General features: G+C 53.7%; 1 protein-coding gene across 9 annotated transcripts in view; it reads right to left on the bottom strand.

The window, feature by feature from the left end:
* Positions 1-25,383, bottom strand: part of PPFIBP2 (PPFIA binding protein 2) — a 134,296-nt gene that overhangs the window by 52,275 nt on the left and 56,638 nt on the right. For 7 of the 9 annotated variants that reach the window (XM_069740084.1, XM_069740083.1, XM_069740081.1 and 4 more), the window contains 2 exons: positions 23,947-24,030; positions 17,479-17,592 (listed from right to left, as the gene is read on the bottom strand). In XM_069740084.1, the coding sequence (XP_069596185.1) occupies positions 17,479-17,592; positions 23,947-24,030 (198 nt within the window). Of the gene's footprint in view, positions 1-2,145; positions 2,404-17,478; positions 17,593-17,733; positions 17,869-23,946; positions 24,031-25,383 lie in introns of those variants that run through there. The other 2 variants (XM_069740089.1, XM_069740086.1) reach the window with 2 other exon arrangements.

Below are 25,383 nucleotides of genomic sequence, written 5' to 3'. Positions count from 1 at the left end.
TGTTCATGCTTCCGATCTTGTTCGTGCCTTTCATGCGGCTCATCCTGGTCGGCCTGGGGGCTCTGGTGAGGGTTCGGTGACCCCTCCTCAAGGGGGGGGGTACTGTTGTGAATTCTGTGGCTGAATTCACTCCTGTGGTCACAAGTGGTACTGCAGCTTCTGAGCTTCCTCCCTCAGGTGTTCTGGTGAGCTCGTTAACTGCTTCATTACTTAACTCCGCCTGATGCTGCTATCCTTGCTCCTTGTCAATGTTTCAGTGTTGGATCTGAGCTTCTCCTGATTTTTCCTGTGACCTGCTGCTCTGTATAGCTAAGTGCTTTTTGCTTTTTTGTTGCTTTTTTTCTGTCCAGCTTGTCTTTTGTTTTGCTGGAAGCTCTGAGACGCAAAGGGTGTACCGCCGTGCCGTTAGTTCGGCACGGTGGGTTTTTTTTGCCCCCTTTGCGTGGTTTTGCTTTAGGGTTTTTTGTAGACTGCAAAGTTCGCTTTACTGTCCTCGCTCTGTCCTAGAATATCGGGCCCCACTTTGCTGAATCTATTTCATCCCTACGTTTTGTCTTTTCATCTTACTCACAGTCATTATATGTGGGGGGCTGCCTTTTCCTTTGGGGAATTTCTCTGGGGCAAGTCAGGCCTATTTTTCTATCTTCAGGCTAGCTAGTTTCTTAGGCTGTGCCGAGTTGCCTAGGTAGTTGTTAGGCGCAATCCACAGCCGCTTTTAGTTGTGTTTAGGATAGGATCAGGTGTGCAGTCTACAGAGTCTCCACGTCTCAGAGCTCGTTCTTGTATTTTTGGGTATTTGTCAGATCACTGTGTGCGCTCTGATCGCTAAGCACACTGTGTTTCTGGATTGCCTTCATAACACCTGTCATTAGCAAACATAACAGGCCAGAGTCACGGGGGCTGCAGTCACGGGGGCCAGAGTCACGGGGGCTAGAGTCACGGGGGCCAGAGTCACGGGGGCCAGAGTCACGGGGGCCAGAGTCACGGGGGCTGCAGTCACGGGGCCGTGTGAAAAAAGCCACATCAGGGACAATTCTATGTTCGGGGCGACTGCATTATTAATCGATGGCGTCCATGTGGATTCCACCCTTCTCCTTGGATTGGATCCTGTCCCCAGATTCAGGTACCTGATCAGTGTTCTGACTGGTGCAGTGGAGCTCTACTTGAACAGGTAGCTGCACATGTGCGACTCTGTGCACTCGTGACGACTCTCCCCACACTAGGGACACCTCTCTGCACGCTCGGGACAACTCTCCCCGCACACTCGGGACACCTGTCTGCACACTCGGGACACCTGTCTGCACGCTCGGGACGACTCTCCCCGCACCCTTGGGACCACTCTCTGCACCCTCGGGACCACTCTCCGCGCTCACTTTTAGGGAGATTTCCAGCGATGCGAGAGTGCAGCTGGAATAACAGTCGTTTAACCGATTTTGTACGGTCCTCTAGTTCTATCATGCCGGACACTAGTCACATCCAAAGCTGCAGTAAAAATCCTGCACACATCTCGCTTTAAAGGAAGAGACAGCAAGGACTAAACATCACTAAGATTTCTGGGCGACTGACAAAATGAGAGATTTAATTAGTACCCGGCGATTAGTAAATGTCAATAAAACCTAATTATTGAGATTTTTGGAAGCCGTCCCACCCAACAGCCGCGAATCTACAATCCCGCTGGGTTTGATGGCATCTCCTCTTCCGTGATGTGTCCCAGGATCAGACAGATTGCTTTCGACATGCCTGATCATTTGTTTCTCTTGAAGATCAGCGGCACCAGTGACTCTTGGCCGCTTATCTCACCCCCCATTGGAGCGACAACTTTATACGGCACGTGTATGTGTGCAGCTCCGGCCAGACATTGTATAGTTTCCATCAAGATAAGTGGCGCAAGAAATGTCAGGCAGCTGCTCCATCACAAAGCGGATGACAGCTTTAATGGAAGAAAAACAATTAAATGTGATTTTTTTTACAAATGGTAATTGTGATGGTCGCCCCCTTATCCCAGCACAAAAGCCGGGGCGAGTGCAGTGACCTTTCCCTTAATAAACGGCATTAACTTTGTGCAAATTGCGCAAAAATAAAAAAAAGTGTCGCCAGAAGGTGAATAAATATCTGCAAAAAAGGACAATCAATAGGAAAACTCACCTTCCACGGACGCGTCTCCATCTCCTCATCTGCGTCCGCTGTGCCGAGTCCTAGATCTGCCGCTGATGGTCGCAGCGAGCGCCCGGCACAGGAGCGATGCCGCAGGTTTGACGGTGGCGGAGACTTCCACGTGGAGCTTCGGAGACTTCTACAGAACTGTGCGCTGCCAGCGACGCGGACCGCCGGCTGCAGATAATTAGAGTCTAATCTGAGGCTTGTGTTCCCCTCCGCAGTCCCGGCCATAAGTGAGCGCCGAGGGATGAAGCGCGCAGCACCGCCGCCGCCAGCAAATGAGAAACATGTGCAGACAAGGAGCGCTGCCTGCACTTTAACCCTTCTTAGCCTGCCACTAAGGCTGCCATTCACTGACAGGAGGCAGGGTGGGCCGGGGCGCGAGAGGTAGAGGCAGATGACTGCTCACTTTATTGGGCCGCATTCACACGTTGCAGCCACAAACGCTGGGCAGGCGCGCTGTGCGGCACAAAGAGGAACGGCAATTCATTAACCACGTCCTGCCGCTGACAACTTTACTTTTTGTACTTCTGTTCTTTTCTTCTGTTTCTAAATTTTTAATTAACCATTTTTAAATGTTTTTATTTACTTTTTACATTTTTTAGTCGCACCAAGGAAACTTAAAGTTGCGATCACAAAACACCGCAATCATTGACCTTGGTATCTTTAGTAGAATTATTCGTCCATGGTCGGATCTTCACGGAAGTACCAATATGGGAGATGTACCATCAGCTTGGCTGCAGCATCTAAGGGGTTGTGCAGTCCCTGCAGCGGGCGGTTCCTGCATTGTGCAGTCCTTGCAGTGGGCGGTCCCTGCATTGTGCAGTTCTTGCAGTGGGCGGTCCCTGCATTGTGCAGTCCTTGCAGTGGGCGGTCCCTGCATTGTGCAGTCCTTGCAGCGGGCGGTCCCTGCATTGTGCAGTCCTTGCAGCGGGCGGTCCCTGCATTGTGCAGTCCTTGCAGCGGGCGGTCCAGGCATTGTGAAGTCCTTGCAGTGGGCGGTCCCTGCATTGTGCAGTCCTTGCAGTGGGCGGTCCCTGCATTGTGCAGTCCTTGCAGCGGGCGGTCCAGGCATTGTGAAGTCCTTGCAGTGGGCGGTCCCTGCATTGTGCAGTCCTTGCAGTGGGCGGTCCCTGCATTGTGCAGTCCTTGCAGTGGGCGGTCCCTGCATTGTGCAGTCCCTGCAGCGGGTTGTTCCCTGCATTGTGCAGTCCCTGCAGCGGGCGATCCAGGCATTGTGCAGTCCTTGCAGCGGGCGGTCCCTGCATTGTGAAGTCCTTGCAGTGGTCGGTCCCCGCATTGTGCAGTCCCTGCAGCGGGCATTCCCTGCATTGTGCAGTCCTTGCAGTGGGCAGTCCCTGCATTGTGCAGTCCCTGCAGCGGGTCGTTCCCTGCATTGTGCAGTCCCTGCAGCGGGTCGTTCCCTGCATTGTGCAGTCCCTGCAGCGGGCGGTTCCTGCATTGTGCAGTCCCTGCAGCGAGCGGTCCCTGCATTGTGCAGTCCCTGCAGCGGGTTGTTCCCTGCATTGTGCAGTCCCTGCAGCGGGTTGTTCCCTGCATTGTGCAGTCCCTGCAGCGGGTCGTTCCCTGCATTGTGCAGTCCTTGCAGCAGGCGGTCCTCTTGCATTGTGCAGTCCCTGCAGCGGGTCGTTCCCTGCATTGTGCAGTCCCTGCAGTGGGCATTATCTGCATTGTGCAGTCCTTGCAGTGGGCAGTCCCTGCATTGTGCAGTCCCTGCAGCGGGTTGTTCCTTGCATTGTGCAGTCCCTGCAGTGGGCGGTCCCTGCATAGTGCAGTTCCTGTAGTGGGCGGTCCTTGCATTGTGCAGTCCTTGCAGTGGGCGGTCCCTGCATTTTGCAGTCCCTGCAGTGGTCGGTCCCTGCATTGCGCAGTCCCTGCATTGTGCAGTCCTTGCAGTGGGCGGTCCCTGCATTGTGCAGTCCTTGCAGTGGGTGGTCCCTGCATTGTGCAGTCCTTGCAGTGGTCGGTCCCTGCATTGTGCAGTCCTTGCAGTGGGCGGTTCCTACATTGTGCAGTCCTTGCAGTGGGCGGTCCCTGCAGCGGGCAGTCCTTGCAGTGGTCGGTCCCTGCATTGCGCAGTCCCTGCAGCGGGCAGTCCCTGCATTGTGCAGTCCTTGCAGTGGGCGGTCCTAGTGCAGGCGCAGACGAGATATTATGGGGTGGGAGAATGACCCGAAGCTCAGGGGGATGGAGGGGGTCTCGGGGGCGCGTTCCCTGGGTGCTGGGGTATGGAGACACAGGGTTAGGCCGGCCCTGGTATGGAGAAACAGGGTTAGGCCGGCCTTCCTTGCATTGTGCAGTCCCTGCAGTGGGCGGTCCCTGCATAGTGCAGTTCCTGTAGTGGGCGGTCCTTGCATTGTGCAGTCCTTGCAGTGGGCGGTCCCTGCATTTTGCAGTCCCTGCAGTGGTCGGTCCCTGCATTGCGCAGTCCCTGCATTGTGCAGTCCTTGCAGTGGGCGGTCCCTGCATTGTGCAGTCCTTGCAGTGGGTGGTCCCTGCATTGTGCAGTCCTTGCAGTGGTCGGTCCCTGCATTGTGCAGTTCTTGCAGTGGGCGGTTCCTACATTGTGCAGTCCTTGCAGTGGGCGGTCCCTGCAGCGGGCAGTCCTTGCAGTGGTCGGTCCCTGCATTGTGCAGTCCTTGCAGCAGGCGGTCCTCTTGCATTGTGCAGTCCCTGCAGCGGGTCGTTCCCTGCATTGTGCAGTCCCTGCAGTGGGCATTATCTGCATTGTGCAGTCCTTGCAGTGGGCAGTCCCTGCATTGTGCAGTCCCTGCAGCGGGTTGTTCCTTGCATTGTGCAGTCCCTGCAGTGGGCGGTCCCTGCATAGTGCAGTTCCTGTAGTGGGCGGTCCTTGCATTGTGCAGTCCTTGCAGTGGGCGGTCCCTGCATTTTGCAGTCCCTGCAGTGGTCGGTCCCTGCATTGCGCAGTCCCTGCATTGTGCAGTCCTTGCAGTGGGCGGTCCCTGCATTGTGCAGTCCTTGCAGTGGGTGGTCCCTGCATTGTGCAGTCCTTGCAGTGGTCGGTCCCTGCATTGTGCAGTCCTTGCAGTGGGCGGTTCCTACATTGTGCAGTCCTTGCAGTGGGCGGTCCCTGCAGCGGGCAGTCCTTGCAGTGGTCGGTCCCTGCATTGCGCAGTCCCTGCAGCGGGCAGTCCCTGCATTGTGCAGTCCTTGCAGTGGGCGGTCCTAGTGCAGGCGCAGACGAGATATTATGGGGTGGGAGAATGACCCGAAGCTCAGGGGGATGGAGGGGGTCTCGGGGGCGCGTTCCCTGGGTGCTGGGGTATGGAGACACAGGGTTAGGCCGGCCCTGGTATGGAGAAACAGGGTTAGGCCGGCCTTCCTTGCATTGTGCAGTCCCTGCAGTGGGCGGTCCCTGCATAGTGCAGTTCCTGTAGTGGGCGGTCCTTGCATTGTGCAGTTCTTGCAGTGGGCGGTCCCTGCATTTTGCAGTCCCTGCAGTGGTCGGTCCCTGCATTGCGCAGTCCCTGCATTGTGCAGTCCTTGCAGTGGGCGGTCCCTGCATTGTGCAGTCCTTGCAGTGGGTGGTCCCTGCATTGTGCAGTCCTTGCAGTGGTCGGTCCCTGCATTGTGCAGTCCTTGCAGTGGGCGGTTCCTACATTGTGCAGTCCTTGCAGTGGGCGGTCCCTGCAGCGGGCAGTCCTTGCAGTGGTCGGTCCCTGCATTGCGCAGTCCCTGCAGCGGGCAGTCCCTGCATTGTGCAGTCCTTGCAGTGGGCGGTCCCTGCATTGTGCAGTCCTTGCAGTGGGCGGCCCCTGCATTGTGCAGTGCTTGCAGTGAGCCTCTGACCTCGTTGCTGGTGCAGCACTGCGCTGTGAATCTACACATCCGCTGTCTCTGTGGCCCCTGATCGATCCTAGTGCAGGCGCAGACGAGATATTATGGGGTGGGAGAATGACCCGAAGCTCAGGGGGATGGAGGGGGTCTCGGGGGCGCGTTCCCTGGGTGCTGGGGTATGGAGACACAGGGTTAGGCCGGCCCTGGTATGGAGACACAGGGTTAGGCCGGCCCTGGTATGGAGACACAGGGTTAGGCCGGCCCTGGTATGGAGACACAGGGTTAGGCCGGCCATGGTATGGAGACACAGGTTTAGGACGGTCCTGGTATGGAGACACAGGTTTAGGACGGTCCTGGTATGGAGACACAGGGTTAGGCCGGCCCTGGTGTGGAGACACAGGGTTAGGCCGGCCATGGTATGGAGACACAGGGTTAGGACGGTCCCGGTATGGAGACACAGGGTTAGGACGGTCCCGGTATGGAGACACAGGGTTAGGAAGGTCCTGGTATGGAGACACAGGGTTAGGACGGTCCTGGTATGGAGACACAGGGTTAGGACGGTCCCGGTATGGAGACACAGGGTTAGGACGGTCCCGGTATGGAGACACAGGGTTAGGACGGTCCCGGTATGGAGACACAGGGTTAGGACGGTCCTGGTATGGAGACACATGGTTAGGACGGTCCTGGTATGGAGACACAGGGTTAGGAAGGTCCTGGTATGGAGACACAGGGTTAGGCTGGCCCTGGTGTGGAGACACAGGGTTAGGCCGGCCATGGTATGGAGACACAGGGTTAGGACGGTCCCGGTATGGAGACACAGGGTTAGGCCGGCCCCGGTATGGAGACACAGGGTTAGGCCGGCCCCGGTATGGAGACACAGGGTTAGGACGGTCCCGGTATGGAGACACAGGGTTAGGACGGTCCCGGTATGGAGACACAGGGTTAGGAAGGTCCTGGTATGGAGACACAGGGTTAGGCCGGCCCTGGTATGGAGACACAGGGTTAGGCCGGCCCTGGTGTGGAGACACAGGGTTAGGCCGGCCATGGTATGGAGACACAGGGTTAGGACGGTCCCGGTATGGAGACACAGGGTTAGGACGGTCCCGGTATGGAGACACAGGGTTAGGACGGTCCTGGTATGGAGACACATGGTTAGGACGGTCCTGGTATGGAGACACAGGGTTAGGAAGGTCCTGGTATGGAGACACAGGGTTAGGCTGGCCCTGGTGTGGAGACACAGGGTTAGGCCGGCCATGGTATGGAGACACAGGGTTAGGACGGTCCCGGTATGGAGACACAGGGTTAGGCCGGCCCTGGTATGGAGACACAGGGTTAGGCCGGCCCCGGTATGGAGACACAGGGTTAGGACGGTCCCGGTATGGAGACACAGGGTTAGGACGGTCCCGGTATGGAGACACAGGGTTAGGAAGGTCCTGGTATGGAGACACAGGGTTAGGCCGGCCCTGGTATGGAGACACAGGGTTAGGACGGTCCCGGTATGGAGACACAGGGTTAGGACGGTCCTGGTATGGAGACACAGGGTTAGGACGGTCCCGGTATGGAGACACAGGGTTAGGACGGTCCTGGTATGGAGACACAGGGTTAGGAAGGTCCTGGTATGGAGACACAGGGTTAGGCCGGCCCTGGTGTGGAGACACAGGGTTAGGCCGGCCATGGTATGGAGACACAGGGTTAGGCCGGCCCCGGTATGGAGACACAGGGTTAGGACGGTCCCGGTATGGAGACACAGGGTTAGGACGGTCCCGGTATGGAGACACAGGGTTAGGAAGGTCCTGGTATGGAGACACAGGGTTAGGCCGGCCCTGGTGTGGAGACACAGGGTTAGGCCGGCCATGGTATGGAGACACAGGGTTAGGCCGGCCCCGGTATGGAGACACAGGGTTAGGACGGTCCCGGTATGGAGACACAGGGTTAGGACGGTCCCGGTATGGAGACACATGGTTAGGACGGTCCTGGTATGGAGACACAGGGTTAGGCCGGCCCTGGTGTGGAGACACAGGGTTAGGCCGGCCCCGGTATGGAGACACAGGGTTAGGACGGTCCCGGTATGGAGACACAGGGTTAGGCCGGCCCTGGTATGGAGACACAGGGTTAGGCCGGCCCTGGTATGGAGACACAGGGTTAGGACGGTCCCGGTATGGAGACACAGGGTTAGGACGGTCCCGGTATGGAGACACAGGGTTAGGCCGGCCCTGGTATGGAGACACAGGGTTAGGCCGGCCCCGGTATGGAGACACAGGGTTAGGACGGTCCCGGTATGGAGACACAGGGTTAGGACGGTCCCGGTATGGAGACACAGGGTTAGGAAGGTCCTGGTATGGAGACACAGGGTTAGGCCGGCCCCGGTATGGAGACACAGGGTTAGGACGGTCCCGGTATGGAGACACAGGGTTAGGACGGTCCCGGTATGGAGACACAGGGTTAGGACGGTCCCGGTATGGAGACACAGGGTTAGGACGGTCCCGGTATGGAGACACAGGGTTAGGAAGGTCCTGGTATGGAGACACAGGGTTAGGCCGGCCCCAGCAGATTTGCCTCCTCCATTATTTCTATTTTTGAGTCTCTGGTACGTGACGGTGGTTTGGAGCACAACATATAATCTCGCCGTGGCCTCGGGTGGAGTCGCCCTGTGGTTTGGGCGCAGCTGTCCGCACTCAGTAATCTCGCCACCCTCTATGGCGGACGGGCGCTGTACATGGGTCTTCGCTGCTCCCGATTTCTTAGCTGCAGGATAAATGGTAATAAACCTCTATTTTGTGCTTTTTATTTTGTGCAGATTTGATGCAGGGGATTTTTTGTGCGCTTTTTTTTTTTTTAGATTCTTTTCTTTCCTTACTGAAGCCACAAATGCACAGATCTCAGCACTGAACCTTCACCGACATGCTGGGAGTAGTAGTCCGGTTACATAGGATCCTACTGGACAGGAGCCATAGGGTGCACTGACTTCTCCTGTTCCTGGCACAGAGCCGACACGTGCAGAAATCTGCGGGAATACAATGGACGCCAACATCAAAGTCCAGAGCTGCAGCGCCGCTCCCCGAGACGTCCACGGGCCGGGATTAGTCACAACGCTCGGGTCAATCAGAATAGTAAGAGGAGACCCTAAATCTCCGGTACAACCAGAGACGGGGGGCTTTACTGCTGAGAGCGCAGGATTAACATTCCCGGAGCCGCAGGGAACAGCTGCGTCCGCAGGAGCCAAGTGCAGCAGAGGCGGCCACTGTTCTATTCTCTGCTGGGGTGAAACAGGTGGCGCAGGATGAGCGGGGCCATTGCACCTCCTGGACACTTTTCTAGACTTATTCTAGAAGTTTGTGTACCTGTATCCTCTGTGGACATTCTGCTCGGAATTCAGCGCTGATCAACTTTCTCTCCAGAGGCGGTTTTGATGCTACATTGTTGCTGGTTTTGAAGGGACCTTAACACATCTTTCATTATGGCATGGGGTACAGAGATGGAGTGTTTTGTTTTGGGGACTCTTTCTACAAAAAAAAGAAGTTTGCAAAAAAAATACATATTGCAAAAAAAAAAATAAAAAAATATATATGTGAAAAAAGTTAAAAAAAAAAAATCTGTGTTTTTGCTGTGATTTACAAGCAGAAAGCAATGAATAAATTGACATGTGCGGGAAGAAGGGGCACAATGGGGTGAAATCCAATCAAGTGTATGAGAAGCAGATTTGAAACTTTTTTTTTTTTAAAGGATTTTGGCGCAAAATGAGTGCGAAAAAAAACTCCCGTTGGGTCATAGAGGAACTCAATGGACTCGTCTTTACAGTCAGCCTTAAAAAGTCTGAAATTATATAGAAACTCCGCAATAAAGCAGGAACCAGGAAACGCTACTTTTTAGGGAGTTTTTGGAGGACGTTTTTTGTTTGAAACATTGTGAAGGTTTTTTTTTCTGAACTGGTTTTCTTGCATTTTTTATTAGACAAGAATTAATTTGGGGTGGATTCCATCAGAAGACGCTTCATAGAAGTGACATGCATTTTTTTTTTTTTTTACCAAGCGGTTTAAAAACCTGAAGCAGAAAAAAAAACGATAAAAAAAAACTCTTCATATGAACAGGAAAGAAGATTAACAGTGAAATGCATAGGAACTCTTTCAATAGTTTTTTTTAGGGGACTTTTGTGGCATTTTTTAGCTCATCTACTAAAAAAAAAACAAAAAAAACTCCTCAAAAACTCTGTCTGCGCATATCCGGCGGCTGATAGAGAGTTTTTGAAGACTTTTGGGGAGCGGATCCTCTACAAAAGCCTCCTCAAAAACATTCGGAAAAATATTTGGACACGTTCAGTCTGTTGAGCCATTTAATTTTTCTATTTCTAATTTGTGAGAAACATCTGGTGGAAAAATAGAAAACGCAGGTCACATCTTAGAAGTGGATTTTGAAGGAAATCTTTTCAAACTAGGCTCTGTCCTCAGTGTGAACATACCCTTACTCTTCCAGATTCCCCTCAAAGCAGAGCATTAACTGAAAAAAGTTTCTACTCGCAAAAACTTATGCTTTTTGAACACCAGAAAAACCTAAGAAGTTTTGGATGCAGTTTTTGATGTTAAGGGAAGGAGTACGGTATATAGTCAGAGGGACAAGCAGGAGCGAGTCGGGACAGTGCTGCTTTTTATTCACTCCACTCCTGATTTTGGATTCATGAACTGCAATAAATAGGATAGGATGGTACCGATGGCCCATACCTCCTCCGCCAACCCCTGATGCCCCATGCCTCCTCCGCCAACCCCCGATGCCCCATGCCTCCTCCACCAACCACCGATGCCCCATACCTCCTCTGCCAACCACCGATGCCCCATGCCTCCTCCGCCAACCACCGATGACCCATAACTCCTCCTCCAACCACCGATGCCCCTTACCTCCTCCACCAACGCCCCTTACCTCCTCCACCAACCACCGATGCCCCTTACCTCCTCCACCAACCACCGATGCCCCTTACCTCCTCCGCCAACCACCGATGCCCCTTACCTCCTCCGTCAACCACCGATGCCCCATACCTCCTTCGCCAACCCCCGATGCCCCTTACCTCCTCCGCCAACCCCCGATGCCCCATACCTCCTCCGCCAACCCCCGATGCCCCATGCCTCCTCCGCCAACCACCGATGCCCCTTACCTCCTCCACGAACCACCAATGCCCCATACCGCCTCCGCCAACCCCCGATGCCCCATACCTCCTCCGCCAACCACCAATGCCCCTTACCTCCTCCACCAACCACCGATGCCCCATAACTCCTCCGCCAACCCCTGATGCCCTATACCTCATCTGCCAACCCCTGATGCCCTATACCTCATCTGCCAACCCCTGATGCCCTATACCTCCTCTGCCAACCCTTGGATGCCCAATACCTCCTCCGCCAACCCCCCATGCCCCTTACCTCCTCCGCCAACCCCCGATGCCCCATACCTCCTCCACCAACCCCCGATGCCCCATGCCTCCTCCGCCAACCCCCGATGCCCCATGCCTCCTCCGCCAACCCCTGATGCCCCATGCCTCCTCCGCCAACCCCCGATGCCCCATGCCTCCTCCACCAACCACCGATGCCCCATACCTCCTCTGCCAACCCCCGATGCCCCATGCCTCCTCCGCCAACCACCGATGACCCATAACTCCTCCTCCAACCACCGATGCCCCTTACCTCCTCCACCAACGCCCCTTACCTCCTCCACCAACCACCGATGCCCCTTACCTCCTCCACCAACCACCGATGCCCCTTACCTCCTCCGCCAACCACCGATGCCCCTTACCTCCTCCGTCAACCACCGATGCCCCATACCTCCTCCGCCAACCCCCGATGCCCCTTACCTCCTCCGCCAACCCCCGATGCCCCATACCTCCTCCGCCAACCCCCGATGCCCCATGCCTCCTCCGCCAACCACCGATGCCCCTTACCTCCTCCACGAACCACCAATGCCCCATACCGCCTCCGCCAACCCCCGATGCCCCATACCTCCTCCGCCAACCACCAATGCCCCTTACCTCCTCCACCAACCACCGATGCCCCATAACTCCTCCGCCAACCCCTGATGCCCTATACCTCATCTGCCAACCCCTGATGCCCTATACCTCATCTGCCAACCCCTGATGCCCTATACCTCCTCTGCCAACCCTTGGATGCCCAATATCTCCTCCGCCAACCCCCGATGCCCATACCTCCTCCGCCAACCCCCTGATGCCCCATACCTCCTCCAACACACCGATGCCCCATACCTCCTCCGCCTACCCACCGATGCACCATACCTCCTCCGCCAACCCACCGATGCCCCATACCTCCTCTGCCAGCCCCCCGATGCACCATACCTCCTCCGCCAAACCCCCAATTGCTTGAATTAAAAGGGGGCTTCATCAATTACAAATGTTTTTTCAAAACGTTATCTTTTCTCCCCTCCCTCCTTCACATTATATTCTCCCTTTCCACATACAATTTCTGAGCTTTCTTGCTCTGGGCGGCTCGTTCTCTGATCAGTGGGTCGCAGACATCAACAATACTGGGTGCCTAATGAGTTTCATCCAACCCCTCCCCCGGGATCCCGGAACGTCCCAATATGTTCTGCACATGTCCATCTGCGATCTGATTAAATCCTCATCTCCAGGTCTGTGTTTTTGAGTTTACACCACATTTACAGTACAGGTATAGATAGATTTCTGTCACCCCTTCCCCCATATACTATTACAGACGATGCAAAATGAACTAGGAGCTGCCGCCTGCTTTTTACCTACAAACAGCACCACCCCCCTCCACAGGCCAAATCTAGTACTGCGGGGCAGCTCCATTCTGAGTGAAGATGAGCTGCAATACCAGACACATCCTGTGGGACATAAGTGGTGCTGTTTATCGAAAAAATAAGTAGATGCTTTAATAAAAGACTCATAGGATCACTCAACAGTATTAAGCATCGACCAGGTGTATTTAAAGAAACAGCTTTATAAGGCTTCTAAAGGAGGAACTACTCCCTCCTAATGGCACAATATGACAGATAATTTCAGGACAGGTTTTGGTACTATATAAAAGGGACATGGAATTAGGCTGAGGTGACATGTTATTTAAAGACTAAAAAAAAACTTCATTTCTTAGTTTCCTCCTTTTCATGGACCCTATTTTGTCTCATAATTACATAAAGAAATATATTTGTGTGTGTCAGTGGATCAGACATGACCTCTTCCTCCTCACTTTTCGGCGCTATGGCTGTTAGACAACTAGCTGCAGCAGGAGCCTCCCCCCACCGCACTGTATGTGGCTGTTGGACAACTAGCTGCAGCAGGAGCCTCCCCTCTGCCCTGTATGTGGCTGTTGGACAACTAGCTGCAACAGGAGCCTCCCCCCTCTGCCCCGTCTTCAGCAGGACATAAAAAAACCAAACAATCTTCTAATCCCAGTGTAATATTGTGTTTTTTTTCTCAGGTTATATCAGAATGTTATCACTCAGTCCATAATCCCCACTATTAAGAAAGAGAGACCACCCAGTTGTCCAAGGAGCATAGACATAAACCCACCAGAAGGACTTCATATGGCTCCTCCTCTTCACAGTGTGGGGAATGGGATAGACTGGTAAATAAGGAGGTGTTGGCCAATAGCCGCAGGTATTCACGTGGCACAGTTGTGGCTGTACTGTGTTAGACTGAGGCTCCTTCTTTTGGGCCACCAGAGACGATGCTTCTGAGATCCCCCGCCCATTGATGCAGAATGTGTGCGCTTACTTGTGTTGTAATTTTGATGGCTATTATCACTTATACAGGACGGATAACCAATAGAGTCTAATCTTTCCATTGTATGGATAAAGGTTGGGGAGAGGGACCAGAGATAGGGTCGGGGACCAGAGATAGGGTCGGGGACCAGAGATAGGGTCGGGGACCAGAGATAGGGTCGGGGACCAGAGATAGGGTCGGGACTAGAGGTAGGGTCGGGGACAAGAGGTAGGGTCGGGACTAGAGGTAGGGTCGGGGACAAGAGGTAGGGTCGGGGACAAGAGGTAGGGTCGGGGACATGAGGTAGGGTCGGGGACTAGAGATACGGTCGGGGACTAGAGGTAGGGTCGGGACTAGAGATACGGTCGGGGACTAGAGATACGGTCGGGGACTAGAGATACGGTCGGGGACTAGAGATACAGTCGGGGACTAGAGGTAGGGTCGGGGACAAGAGGTAGGGTCGGGGACAAGAGGTAGGGTCGGGGACAAGAGGTAGGGCCGGGACTAGAGGTAGGGTCGGGACTAGAGGTAGGGTCGGGGACAAGAGGTAGGGTCGGGACTAGAGGTAGGGTCGGGGACAAGAGGTAGGGTCGGGGACAAGAGGTAGGGTCGGGGACATGAGGTAGGGTCGGGGACTAGAGATACGGTCGGGGACTAGAGGTAGGGTCGGGGACTAGAGATACGGTCGGGGACTAGAGATACGGTCGGGGACTAGAGATACGGTCGGGGACTAGAGATACAGTCGGGGACTAGAGGTAGGGTCGGGACTAGAGGTAGGGTCGGGGACAAGAGGTAGGGTCGGGACTAGAGGTAGGGTCGGGGACAAGAGGTAGGGTCGGGGACAAGAGGTAGGGTCGGGGACATGAGGTAGGGTCGGGGACTAGAGATACGGTCGGGGACTAGAGGTAGGGTCGGGGACTAGAGATACGGTCGGGGACTAGAGATACGGTCGGGGACTAGAGATACGGTCGGGGACTAGAGATACAGTCGGGGACTAGAGGTAGGGTCGGGGACAAGAGGTAGGGTCGGGGACAAGAGGTAGGGTCGGGGACAAGAGGTAGGGCCGGGACTAGAGGTAGGGTCGGGGACAAGAGGTAGGGCCGGGACTAGAGGTAGGGTCGGGACAAGAGGTAGGGTCGTGGACTAGAGGTAGGGTTGGGGACTAGAGGTACGGTCGGGGACTAGAGATATGGTCGGGGACTAGAGGTAGGGTCGGGGACTAGGGTTAAGGAGTAAACTAGGATTAAGGGGACAAGATGAGTAAAGGTTATGACTAGTGCCAGAGTTAAGTTTAGGGCTATGGTGATAACATACCGTAGTTACATTAAAAATACATACAAAATATAAAACTATATAACATTATTTTTAAGATGTTCTGTTCCTCAGTCTACAGCTTATGGGGAGCAAAGCACGGAACTTGCTGTGCCCTGTGGCAACCCTGGGGGGGTTTACTCCGCTCATCACATATTTATGAGATAATAGTAAGATCATAAAATCTTAATACAAGGACTTTACCCATCTTCTCCCAATCCTATAAGTGACACTAAATCCATAGAATGAAGATGGTTCCTGTCGTATTCATCAATGATTTCTAGCTTTCTAGTGAAGGGAGAGCCATGTTCAGCCCTGATGGAGCCGGTGTGATCACTCGGCCCACCATTGTCACACGCTCACTCAGAAGAGTGGCAGCAATAAACACATAAATAATTCCACGTGGGCTTACGATGAAGGACTGGTTCTCCAGCACATACGATGATGACAGCGCGTTCAATCATCCTTCACAATGAAACCCTTTCATGAAGGAGCGCCAGCCGCAGAGCCTCAGGCCGTCGTGATAATTACTGAGAAAGCTCCATGTTGTCCCAGCTAGATGGGAATATACAGTGGGGGCCGGCGTGGAACAATACGAGAGATGGGTCTGGGAATCCTGCAGAAACGCCATGGCTGGCCTCGCTTGGCACATGCGGTGTTGGCTCTCGTCTGCGTGAGGTGGTCGGAGACACGACGAGGCTCGGAGCACGAGGAACCTGTCGAGCAAGTTCATTACTGACGACCGCCTCGCCTACTAGGCTTTACATCAATTGCTTAAAAAAAAAAAAGTCAGATTTTTATCTTTTTCCAGTTCCCCGTTGCTTTGCTAACTTCAGGGTTTGGACCGTACGGAGCTCAAAAATGTCAGCGTTTGTGGCGCACAAGACATCTATACACTTCCTGACATGTCAATAAATGGCGGGACATGGATTCCATACTGTTCTGCATAACCGAGATGGAGAAACGCTTGGTTTCATAGCTAAGGAGGCTGGAGGAGCAGGTACAAGTCTAGGAAAAGCAGCAAAATCCCAGGTGGAAAATGCTTTGGTCTAAGGAAACCCCACCTAAAAGTGTCTACTTCTACCTGGGTCGGGTCATGACTTTGAAGACCATCTATAAGGACATGTAGGTTATAGGGAGCTGCATAAAATGACACCTTGATATCTGTGATCTGATGTCTTGTTCCAGAAAAAGCCATGTTTTTCTTAAGATAGAAATGAGTTGTTAAGATCTATGGGCTGGACATAGATCTCCATGAGACTCCGCCTCCACAGTGAACTGTAAATGACAGCCGGTGTTACCATGGCATGAAGGACAATTCCCAGATATACTTTTTCTTTATTAGGATCGCCCCTCAGATTGCGGTCCCTAATGATCATACAGAATACACTGTGGCGTCACATGGGCCTGAATTGTGCAGCCATATTTAAAAGAAACAATACGATTTAAAGGGATTGTCCAGTATAGGAAACCCATTTACATAGGCCCTCCTTGAGTTAATAAAGATCCCTTGCTCCTTAAAGGACCAGTCTTGTCCTGCATTATACACACACAACGCATTGATGTAATGCTTCATTTATCCTGCGGAGGTGCTGTAGAGAAATTGGCAGGTTCCCCAGAGATTGCACCTGATCGCTGGAGGTAACATTTCATTAAGCATCCAATATCCGCCCAATTACCCAGATACTACAGCGGCACTCACGCCTCCCGCTCTCATATAGGATCCACCGCTTCCACCAGATTACCGGTTTTGTCTTAGCCGCCATGAACGTGCTGTCACTGCCTTCTGGCTACAGCGCCAACTACATCCACCACCAATCACATTACACTTTGCACGCCGCGCGGTCCTTGCATTTGTGCACTCTATGTCTGGGCTGAGACTGTGGTAGGTTTGAAAGTTATAATCGTAATTATATATTTTACAGCTTGTAGCCTATGTTACCAGCCACCTCTGCAGTCTATCAGCAGTGGCCGGTGTCTTAGGCAATGAGCTCAGCACTCACATGCTGTTTTCTATGGAGCTTGCAAGCGCTGCTCTACCTCTAGCCAGATTGTGGATTCCCAGCTTGAGTTCCCTCCGATCCTACAAAGGTAAAGCTGCCTCTGATAACCGCACAGTTCATGCAAATGGCGCTGCCATGCCGCCAGTCTGCACTATCAATCATCAGGAGAACACTGCTCCCCTGACAAACCAGAAGTCAGGAGGTAGAGGAGCGGTGCGCTCCTGAAGACTGACAGGGAGACAACCTCCTCAACAACAGAGACAACATATCAAAGTGTTTTAAAAGTGTAGTTCCCCTTCGTTTACAGGGTCGTACCTATACTGGGTGCATGTCTGAAGGACACCCAGGGTCTGAAGGACACCTCACTGGTCTCAGCCATGTTCTACGATGACTACAATCCCAAACTTGCCTCCTACCATGAACCACCCATACTGGCTGCCCACCGATAGACCGCGATCTCGGCAGCGATCTTACCTGCTGGAGCATTTCCTCGGTAGCATTAAGTTTCACTTGATGTTCCTCTACGCAGGTTTCCAGGTCCCGGATCTTGTCTCCTTGGGCCTCCACCTGATCTGTGAGGACACTCACCTACGAGAGCAAGGACATGACTGTCACAGGAGGAAGACTATGTGGGACGAGGTCTCGTAAAGAGCAGTAAACAGAGGAAAGCAGAAGGCGAGACACTTCCCGTTCTCAGCCTGACGTTTCTTCACAACGAGCCCCTCTTACCTCCCTAGTTCTGATATTTTGCGCACCGACGACGCCGGCTCTCGGCTTCCTTCTGCTGCCTTCGGTTTCACAACCCTGTTTTCTCGCAGCAGTGAAGCAATCTCAGACTCGGGCTCTGTCAGCACTCTGCTTTACGTGGAAAAAAACAATAAAATCTTTCTTCTGGGAGCCGAGCGATTGTTTCACTGCCGACAATTGAAGCGGAGAGCCGTAGCCATCCGCATCAGCCGTGGCGGCAAACATGTAATGAGCGCAGGGCAAGTTTAAGCACTAACCGAGCGGAGGCTTGAGACGTTTCCTAACTTAGCAAGTTACTACACGAGTGCAGAAAACACCAGAGATGAGCAGAATATTTATCCACACAAGTGGAATTGGCACTCCAATATAGATCTATAAAAAAAGAGTCTGGAACAAGTCTGCGCACCCAGGCCAAGAGGCTGCTGACGAGCCGCAGGATTTATATCGACTCTCAGTAAATTAGGATCACACGTCTAGAGCACGCGGCGAGGTCACACTGCTATTATGGCATTATGGAGATATCCCTGCATGCTTAAGTGCAGGTTGTTCTGGGCGGCACAGCTGTTCTGTAGCAACCTTTGGCACATCGGGCATTTCTATATGTTCCTTCTAGTGACTGACGCCCACGGCTGTTAAGGCCGATCATCACTTGACCGCTTGTCCGTGTAAATATGACAGCGATCAGTCAGTGATCGATCAGCCGAACAGATAGTTTATTCGGACCTTATTATTATCGCTGTCGAGATGGGCTGCCGAGGATGCACCAGATGGGCTACCGAGAATATGCCAGATGGGCTGCCGAGAATACGCAACGTTGGCTGCCGAGAAGACGTGACATGGGCTGCCGAGAACACGCGACGTGGGCTGCCGAGAATATGCCAGATGGGCTGCCGAGAATACGCGACATGGGCTGCCGAGGATACGGGACGTGAGCTGCCGAGAACACATGACGTTGGCTGCCGAGAAGACGCAACGTGGGCTGCCGAGAACACACGACGTGGGCTGCCGAGAAGACGCGACGTGGGCTGCCAAGCAGACGCGACGTGAGCTGCTGAGAACACGCAACGTGGGCTGCCGAGAACACATGAGGTGGGCTGCCTGGAACATGCGAGATGGGCTGCAGAGAATACGCGAGATGGGCTGCAGAAAACACGCGAGGTGGGCTGCCGAGAACACGCGAGGTGGGCTGCCGAGAACACAAGAGGTGGGCTGCCGAGAACACGCGAGATGGGCTGCCGAGAACACACGAGATGGGCTGCCGAGAACACGCGAGGTGGGCTGCCGAGAACACGCACGATGGGCTGCAGAAAACACACGAGGTGGGCTGCCGAGAACACGCGAGGTGGGCTGCCGAGAACACGCGAGGTGGGCTGCCGAGAACACGCGAGATGGGCTGCCGAGAACACGCGAGGTGGGCTGCCGAGAACACATGAGGTGGGCTGCCGAGAACACGCGAGGTGGGCTGCCGAGAACACATGAGGTGGGCTGCCGAGAACACGCGAGATGGGCTGCCGAGAACACGCACGATGGGCTGCAGAAAACACACAAGGTGGGCTGCCGAGAACACGCGAGGTGGGCTGCCGAGAACACGCGAGATGGGCTGCCGAGAACACATGAGGTAGGCTGCCGAGAACACGCGAGGTGGGCTGCTGAGAACACATGAGGTGGGCTGCCGAGAACACGCGAGATGGGCTGCCGAGAACACGCACGATGGGCTGCAGAAAACACACGAGGTGGGCTGCTGAGAACACGCGAGGTGGGCTGCCGAGAACACGCGAGATGGGCTGCCGAGAACACGCGAGGTGGGCTGCCGAGAACACACGAGATGGGCTGCCGAGAACACGCGAGATGGGCTGCCGAGAACACGCGAGGTGGGCTGCCGAGAACACATGAGGTGGGCTGCTGAGAACACGCGAGGTGGGCTGCCGAGAACACGCGAGGTGGGCTGCTGAGAACACATGAGGTGGGCTGCCGAGAACACGCGAGATGGGCTGCCGAGAACACGCACGATGGGCTGCAGAAAACACACGAGGTGGGCTGCCGAGAACACGCGAGGTGGGCTGCCGAGAACACGCACAATGGGCTGCAGAAAACACACGAGGTGGGCTGCCGAGAACACGCGAGGTGGGCTGCCGAGAACACACGAGGTGGGCTGCCGAGAACACGCACGATGGGCTGCAGAAAACACACGAAGTGGGCTGCCGAGAACACGCGAGGTGGGCTGCCGAGAACACGCGAGATGGGCTGCCGAGAACACGCGAGGTGGGCTGCCGAGAACACATGAGGTGGGCTGCTGAGAACACGCGAGGTGGGCTGCCGAGAACACGCGAGGTGGGCTGCTGAGAACACATGAGGTGGGCTGCCGAGAACACGCGAGATGGGCTGCCGAGAACACGCACGATGGGCTGCAGAAAACACACGAGGTGGGCTGCCGAGAACACGCGAGGTGGGCTGCCGAGAACACGCACAATGGGCTGCAGAAAACACACGAGGTGGGCTGCAGAGAACACGCGAGGTGGGCTGCCGAGAACACGCGCGATGGGCTGCCGAGAACACACGAGGTGGGCTGCCGAGAACACGCGAGGTGGGCTGCCGAGAACACGCGAGGTGGGCTGCCGAGAACACGCGAGGTGGGCTGCCGAGAACATGCGAGGTGGGCTGCTGAGAACACGAGGTGGGCTGCCGAGAACACGCGAGATGGGCTGCCGAGAACACGCACGATGGGCTGCAGAAAACACACGAGGTGGGCTGCCGAGAACACGCGAGGTGGGCTGCCGAGAACACGCACGATGGGCTGCAGAAAACACACGAGGTGGGCTGCCGAGAACACGCGAGGTGGGCTGCCGAGAACACACGAGGTGGGCTGCCGAGAACACGCGAGGTGGGCTGCCGAGAACACATGAGGTGGGCTGCTGAGAACACGCGAGGTGGGCTGCCGAGAACACATGAGGTGGGCTGCCGAGAACACGCGAGGTGGGTTGCCGAGAACACAAGAGGTGGGCTGCTGAGAACACGCGAGGTGGGTTGCCGAGAACACATGAGGTGGGCTGCTGAGAACACGCGAGGTGGGCTGCCGAGAACACATGAGGTGGGTTGCCGAGAACACGCGAGGTGGGTTGCCGAGAACACATGAGGTGGGCTGCTGAGAACACGCGAGGTGGGCTGCCGAGAACACATGAGGTGGGTTGCCGAGAACACGCGAGGTGGGCTGCCGAGAACACAAGAGGTGGGCTGCTGAGAACACGCGAGGTGGGCTGCCGAGAACACATGAGGTGGGCTGCCGAGAACACGCGAGGTGGGTTGCCGAGAACACATGAGGTGGGCTGCTGAGAACACGCGAGGTGGGTTGCCGAGAACACATGAGGTGGGCTGCTGAGAACACGCGAGGTGGGCTGCCGAGAACACGCGAGGTGGGCTGCCGAGAACACGCGAGGTGGGCTGCCGAGAACACAAGAGGTGGGCTGCTGAGAACACGCGAGGTGGGCTGCCGAGAACACATGAGGTGGGCTGCCGAGAACACGCGAGGTGGGTTGCCGAGAACACATGAGGTGGGCTGCTGAGAACACGCGAGGTGGGTTGCCGAGAACACATGAGGTGGGCTGCTGAGAACACGCGAGGTGGGCTGCCGAGAACACATGAGGTGGGTTGCCGAGAACACGCGAGGTGGGTTGCCGAGAACACATGAGGTGGGCTGCTGAGAACACGCGAGGTGGGCTGCCGAGAACACATGAGGTGGGTTGCCGAGAACACGCGAGGTGGGCTGCCGAGAACACAAGAGGTGGGCTGCTGAGAACACGCGAGGTGGGCTGCCGAGAACACATGAGGTGGGCTGCCGAGAACACGCGAGGTGGGTTGCCGAGAACACATGAGGTGGGCTGCTGAGAACACGCGAGGTGGGTTGCCGAGAACACATGAGGTGGGCTGCTGAGAACACGCGAGGTGGGTTGCCGAGAACACATGAGGTGGGTTGCCGAGAACACGCGAGGTGGGTTGCCGAGAACACATGAGGTGGGCTGCTGAGAACACGCGAGGTGGGCTGCCGAGAACACATGAGGTGGGCTGCCGAGAACACATGAGGTGGGCTGCCGAGAACACATGAGGTGGGCTGCCGAGAACACATGAGGTGGGCTGCCGAGAACACATGAGGTGGGCTGCCGAGAACACATGAGGTGGGCTGCAGAGAACACGCGAGATGTCCAGGTACTTATAGGGAGTAACCAGTTCTCTTTAATAGTGTGCACTAATCCACGTGGTGCGTAATTTCCAGATATATAGAGTTCCACAATGATTCCCCTTTAAATTCACTTGATCAGAAAGGCATGCCAAGGATTTTCCTGCAATCTGAACTATTTCTCTTTATGCGCGGTGATCGGCGGCCATGCTCGGTCAGGCCCACATGACAGCTGAGCCCGGAGCTACATCTTCACAGCGGCATCCAGTGACTAAGCTGGTGATTAACTATTTGGAGGCGGCCCAGAGACGTTCCTATAATGTGCCCTGGCTGCATGAGGACACTTGGGCTCAGATCGTATTCCCCTGATTTTGGGTTATTTTTTTAGACCCTCATTATTGATTACCAGACCCCAATATTTTATTTCTTTTCTTGATTTTGCATGTATTGATGCTTCATGCTCAAAGATAAGTGAAGTTTTAGATGTTATGATACCAAAAGGTTAGTCCAGAAGATTGGGGAAATACACTGTGCACTTGCCGGCGGCCTTTATGAATGCACCCCAGAGCGTCAGAGGACATTTTGCCTCTTGTCGGAGAAGACTACGGAGGAAACTTACTCAGATCAATGCGGTGGATTGTGGTTGATCTTGAGCAAAAAAAAATGGCGTACATGCCCTGCACCACATTCAGTGTGTGTCTTTTGTGCCTCCCGGGACGGAGATGAAAACAACTTAGAAGGAAGGGAATGTGGCTTGAAGTGCAACAACATACGGCAAAATTGCACCAAAATGGTGTCACAAAGTAAAACAACCAATACAAGGGGTAAAGTTAGAGAAAAAAAAGCCCCTTTACCTCCCAACAGACTGAGCAATGCTTTCCTAATTAGCTCATCGCATGCAAAAGTGCAAGGGGTCTCAGGGCCCAGGACCAGGAGGTATATCCGGAGCCAGGAACAAGGGTCCATGAAGACTAGGCTCCAGCACCAATGGGAAAACATGGTGAGAAAATGCAAAAAGATTAAAAAACAGACTTTCGGGTTAGCAACCCTTATTATTCATCGCTTAAGTTTTTACTTTTCCTCAACAGGTTTTTAATTGCACAGTAAAAGTGATGTTTTCACATTTTCCCATTGGTGCTGGAGCCCAGTCCTCATGGACCCTTCTTCTATTTCTGACCCGGTGTGTTCCTATACTCCTTGCACCACACCCTGACCAGACAAGGTCTACCAGGGTTCCTAAGTACTTTTCACACTGAACTGTCCTCCCTGGAAATTGAGCAGATTAACTTTTTTTCCCTTCCCTACACATCCAGAGCCACCTCAATGTATAGGTCTTCTGAAGTATGAGCCCCCTGAAGCTCTATGTGGAACCCCGAAAAGAAACCTTAGGGTACAATTCAGGGAGTGATAGAGGCCATGCTGGTAGGTAGCAAGGAAGGAAACTTCAGAAAAAAACGGTAATCGTAGATTATTGCTTTATTGATCCCTGGAGGAAAAAATGGCTGGTGATGGTGGCCCAACTGGTGACTGGGTGCCACATCTCAGATCATCCGTGAAGCTCCTGAAAGATGAAGCGACCTTCTGACCTCTGAGCGAGTTGAAAATCTCACAAATTTCCCCAAAACCTTCCAATGGGCCATTATCAGACAAAGCTCTGGGGTCCTATTGTACATTCAGGTGAGGACGTGGCCTGGAAGAGATGTAGAGGGGGCAAGTGATTTTGTAGAAAACTTTCAGTGATCTGCTTTTCTCCATGAACTAATAAAGCTTCATGAAAAGCCACTGAGGAGAGTCGGCCATTATCACATGGCGCCTCACTACTTGTAGACGGTCCAGGTTTGGAAGCCTCACACTAAATTCGGCCAAGTGCCACTTTTTCTATTAGGACAGCCATGGTGACCGCGAAGGATCTGATGACAGGAACATGTCTCACTGGTGGCGGTGGAATCAATTCTGAACACTAGATACAATATAAATGTGGATCACGATGAAATCTTATATCGCACCCCCTAATGTCTAATTACCTGTAAAATAAGAGATTCCTTGTCTCCTTCCAGACGCGTCAGTCGTTCTTGATACGACTCATTATTTACAACTGTGTGATTAACCTGGGGAAAAAAAGAAAAAAATACTCATCAATCGCCATCGGGAACGGGAATAAATCACATGTTGCGGTATGTTTATTGTCCAGACATTAGATGAAGAAGCAGAACGTGTCCCATCAGTTCATACAAGGGCACTCTACATGTGGCCATCAGGCTAGTGAAAGTACCATGTATGCTGGGCGTAAAGTCTACACAATGTGAACTGTTATGATCTGGTGGCCTAGGAGCAGCATGACGCAGCATAACACTCCCTAGACCCCTCGGCACAGCCTAAGATCTAACTACCCCTAAAAACAGAAACAGGAAACCTATCTTGCCTCAGAGAAAATCCCCAAAGGATAGATAGCCCCCCACAAATATTGACTGTGAGAGTAGAGGGAAATAACATACGCAGATATGAAATCAGATTTTAGCATAGGAGGCCATACTAGCTAAAAAGAAAGAATAGAACAGAGTACTATGCGGTCAGTATAAAAACACTAGAAAATATCCACCGCAGAAAATACGGATCACCACATCTGACTAAAGACATGGGGGGTATATCTGCATCTCCAGAGAAATAGCTAGGCTGCAAAAAATCCTTCACAGACTAAGCTGGACAAGACAAAAACATGAAAAAGCACAGAACTATAAAGTCCACTGCAGGTGGACAGCAAAACAAAGCCAGGACTTATCTTTGCAGAAAAGCACAGCAAACTGGAGAGACCAGCAGGGAAGTGAATCCTTCCAGAACAATGGACAACTGGCACTGACTAAAGGATCCTGCAAAGCTATATACACCAGTCAGTTTTGCAATTAGTAGATACACCTGTCCACTCCTGCAGTCCAGGCACAACTGCATTACCGTCTACAACCACCGGAGGGAGCCCAAAAGCTGAATTCACAACAGTACCCCCCCCTTGAGGAGGGGTCACCGAACCCTCACCAGAGCCCCCAGGCCGATCAGGATGAGCCCGATGAAAGGCACGAACAAAATCAACGGCATGGACATCAGAAGCAAAAACCCAAGAATTATCCTCCTGGCCATAACCCTTCCACTTGACAAGGTACTGAAGCTTCCGCCTCGAAAAACGGGAATCCAAAATCTTCTCAACAACATATTCCAACTCCCCATCGACCAATACAGGGGCCGGAGGATCAACAGAGGGAACAACGGGCTCCACATATTTCCGCAACAAAGATCTATGGAAGACATTATGAATAGCAAAAGAGGCCGGAAGCGCCAGGCGAAAGGACACCGGATTAATAATCTCAGAAATCCTATAAGGACCAATAAATCGAGGCTTAAACTTCGGGGAAGAAACCTTCATAGGAACATGACGGGAAGATAACCAAACCAGATCACCAACCCGAAGC

Source organism: Ranitomeya imitator, chromosome 9, assembly GCF_032444005.1.
Source record: "Ranitomeya imitator isolate aRanImi1 chromosome 9, aRanImi1.pri, whole genome shotgun sequence".
Classification (NCBI taxonomy): Eukaryota; Metazoa; Chordata; class Amphibia; order Anura; family Dendrobatidae; genus Ranitomeya; species Ranitomeya imitator.
This window is presented reverse-complemented; position numbering and strand designations above follow the sequence as displayed.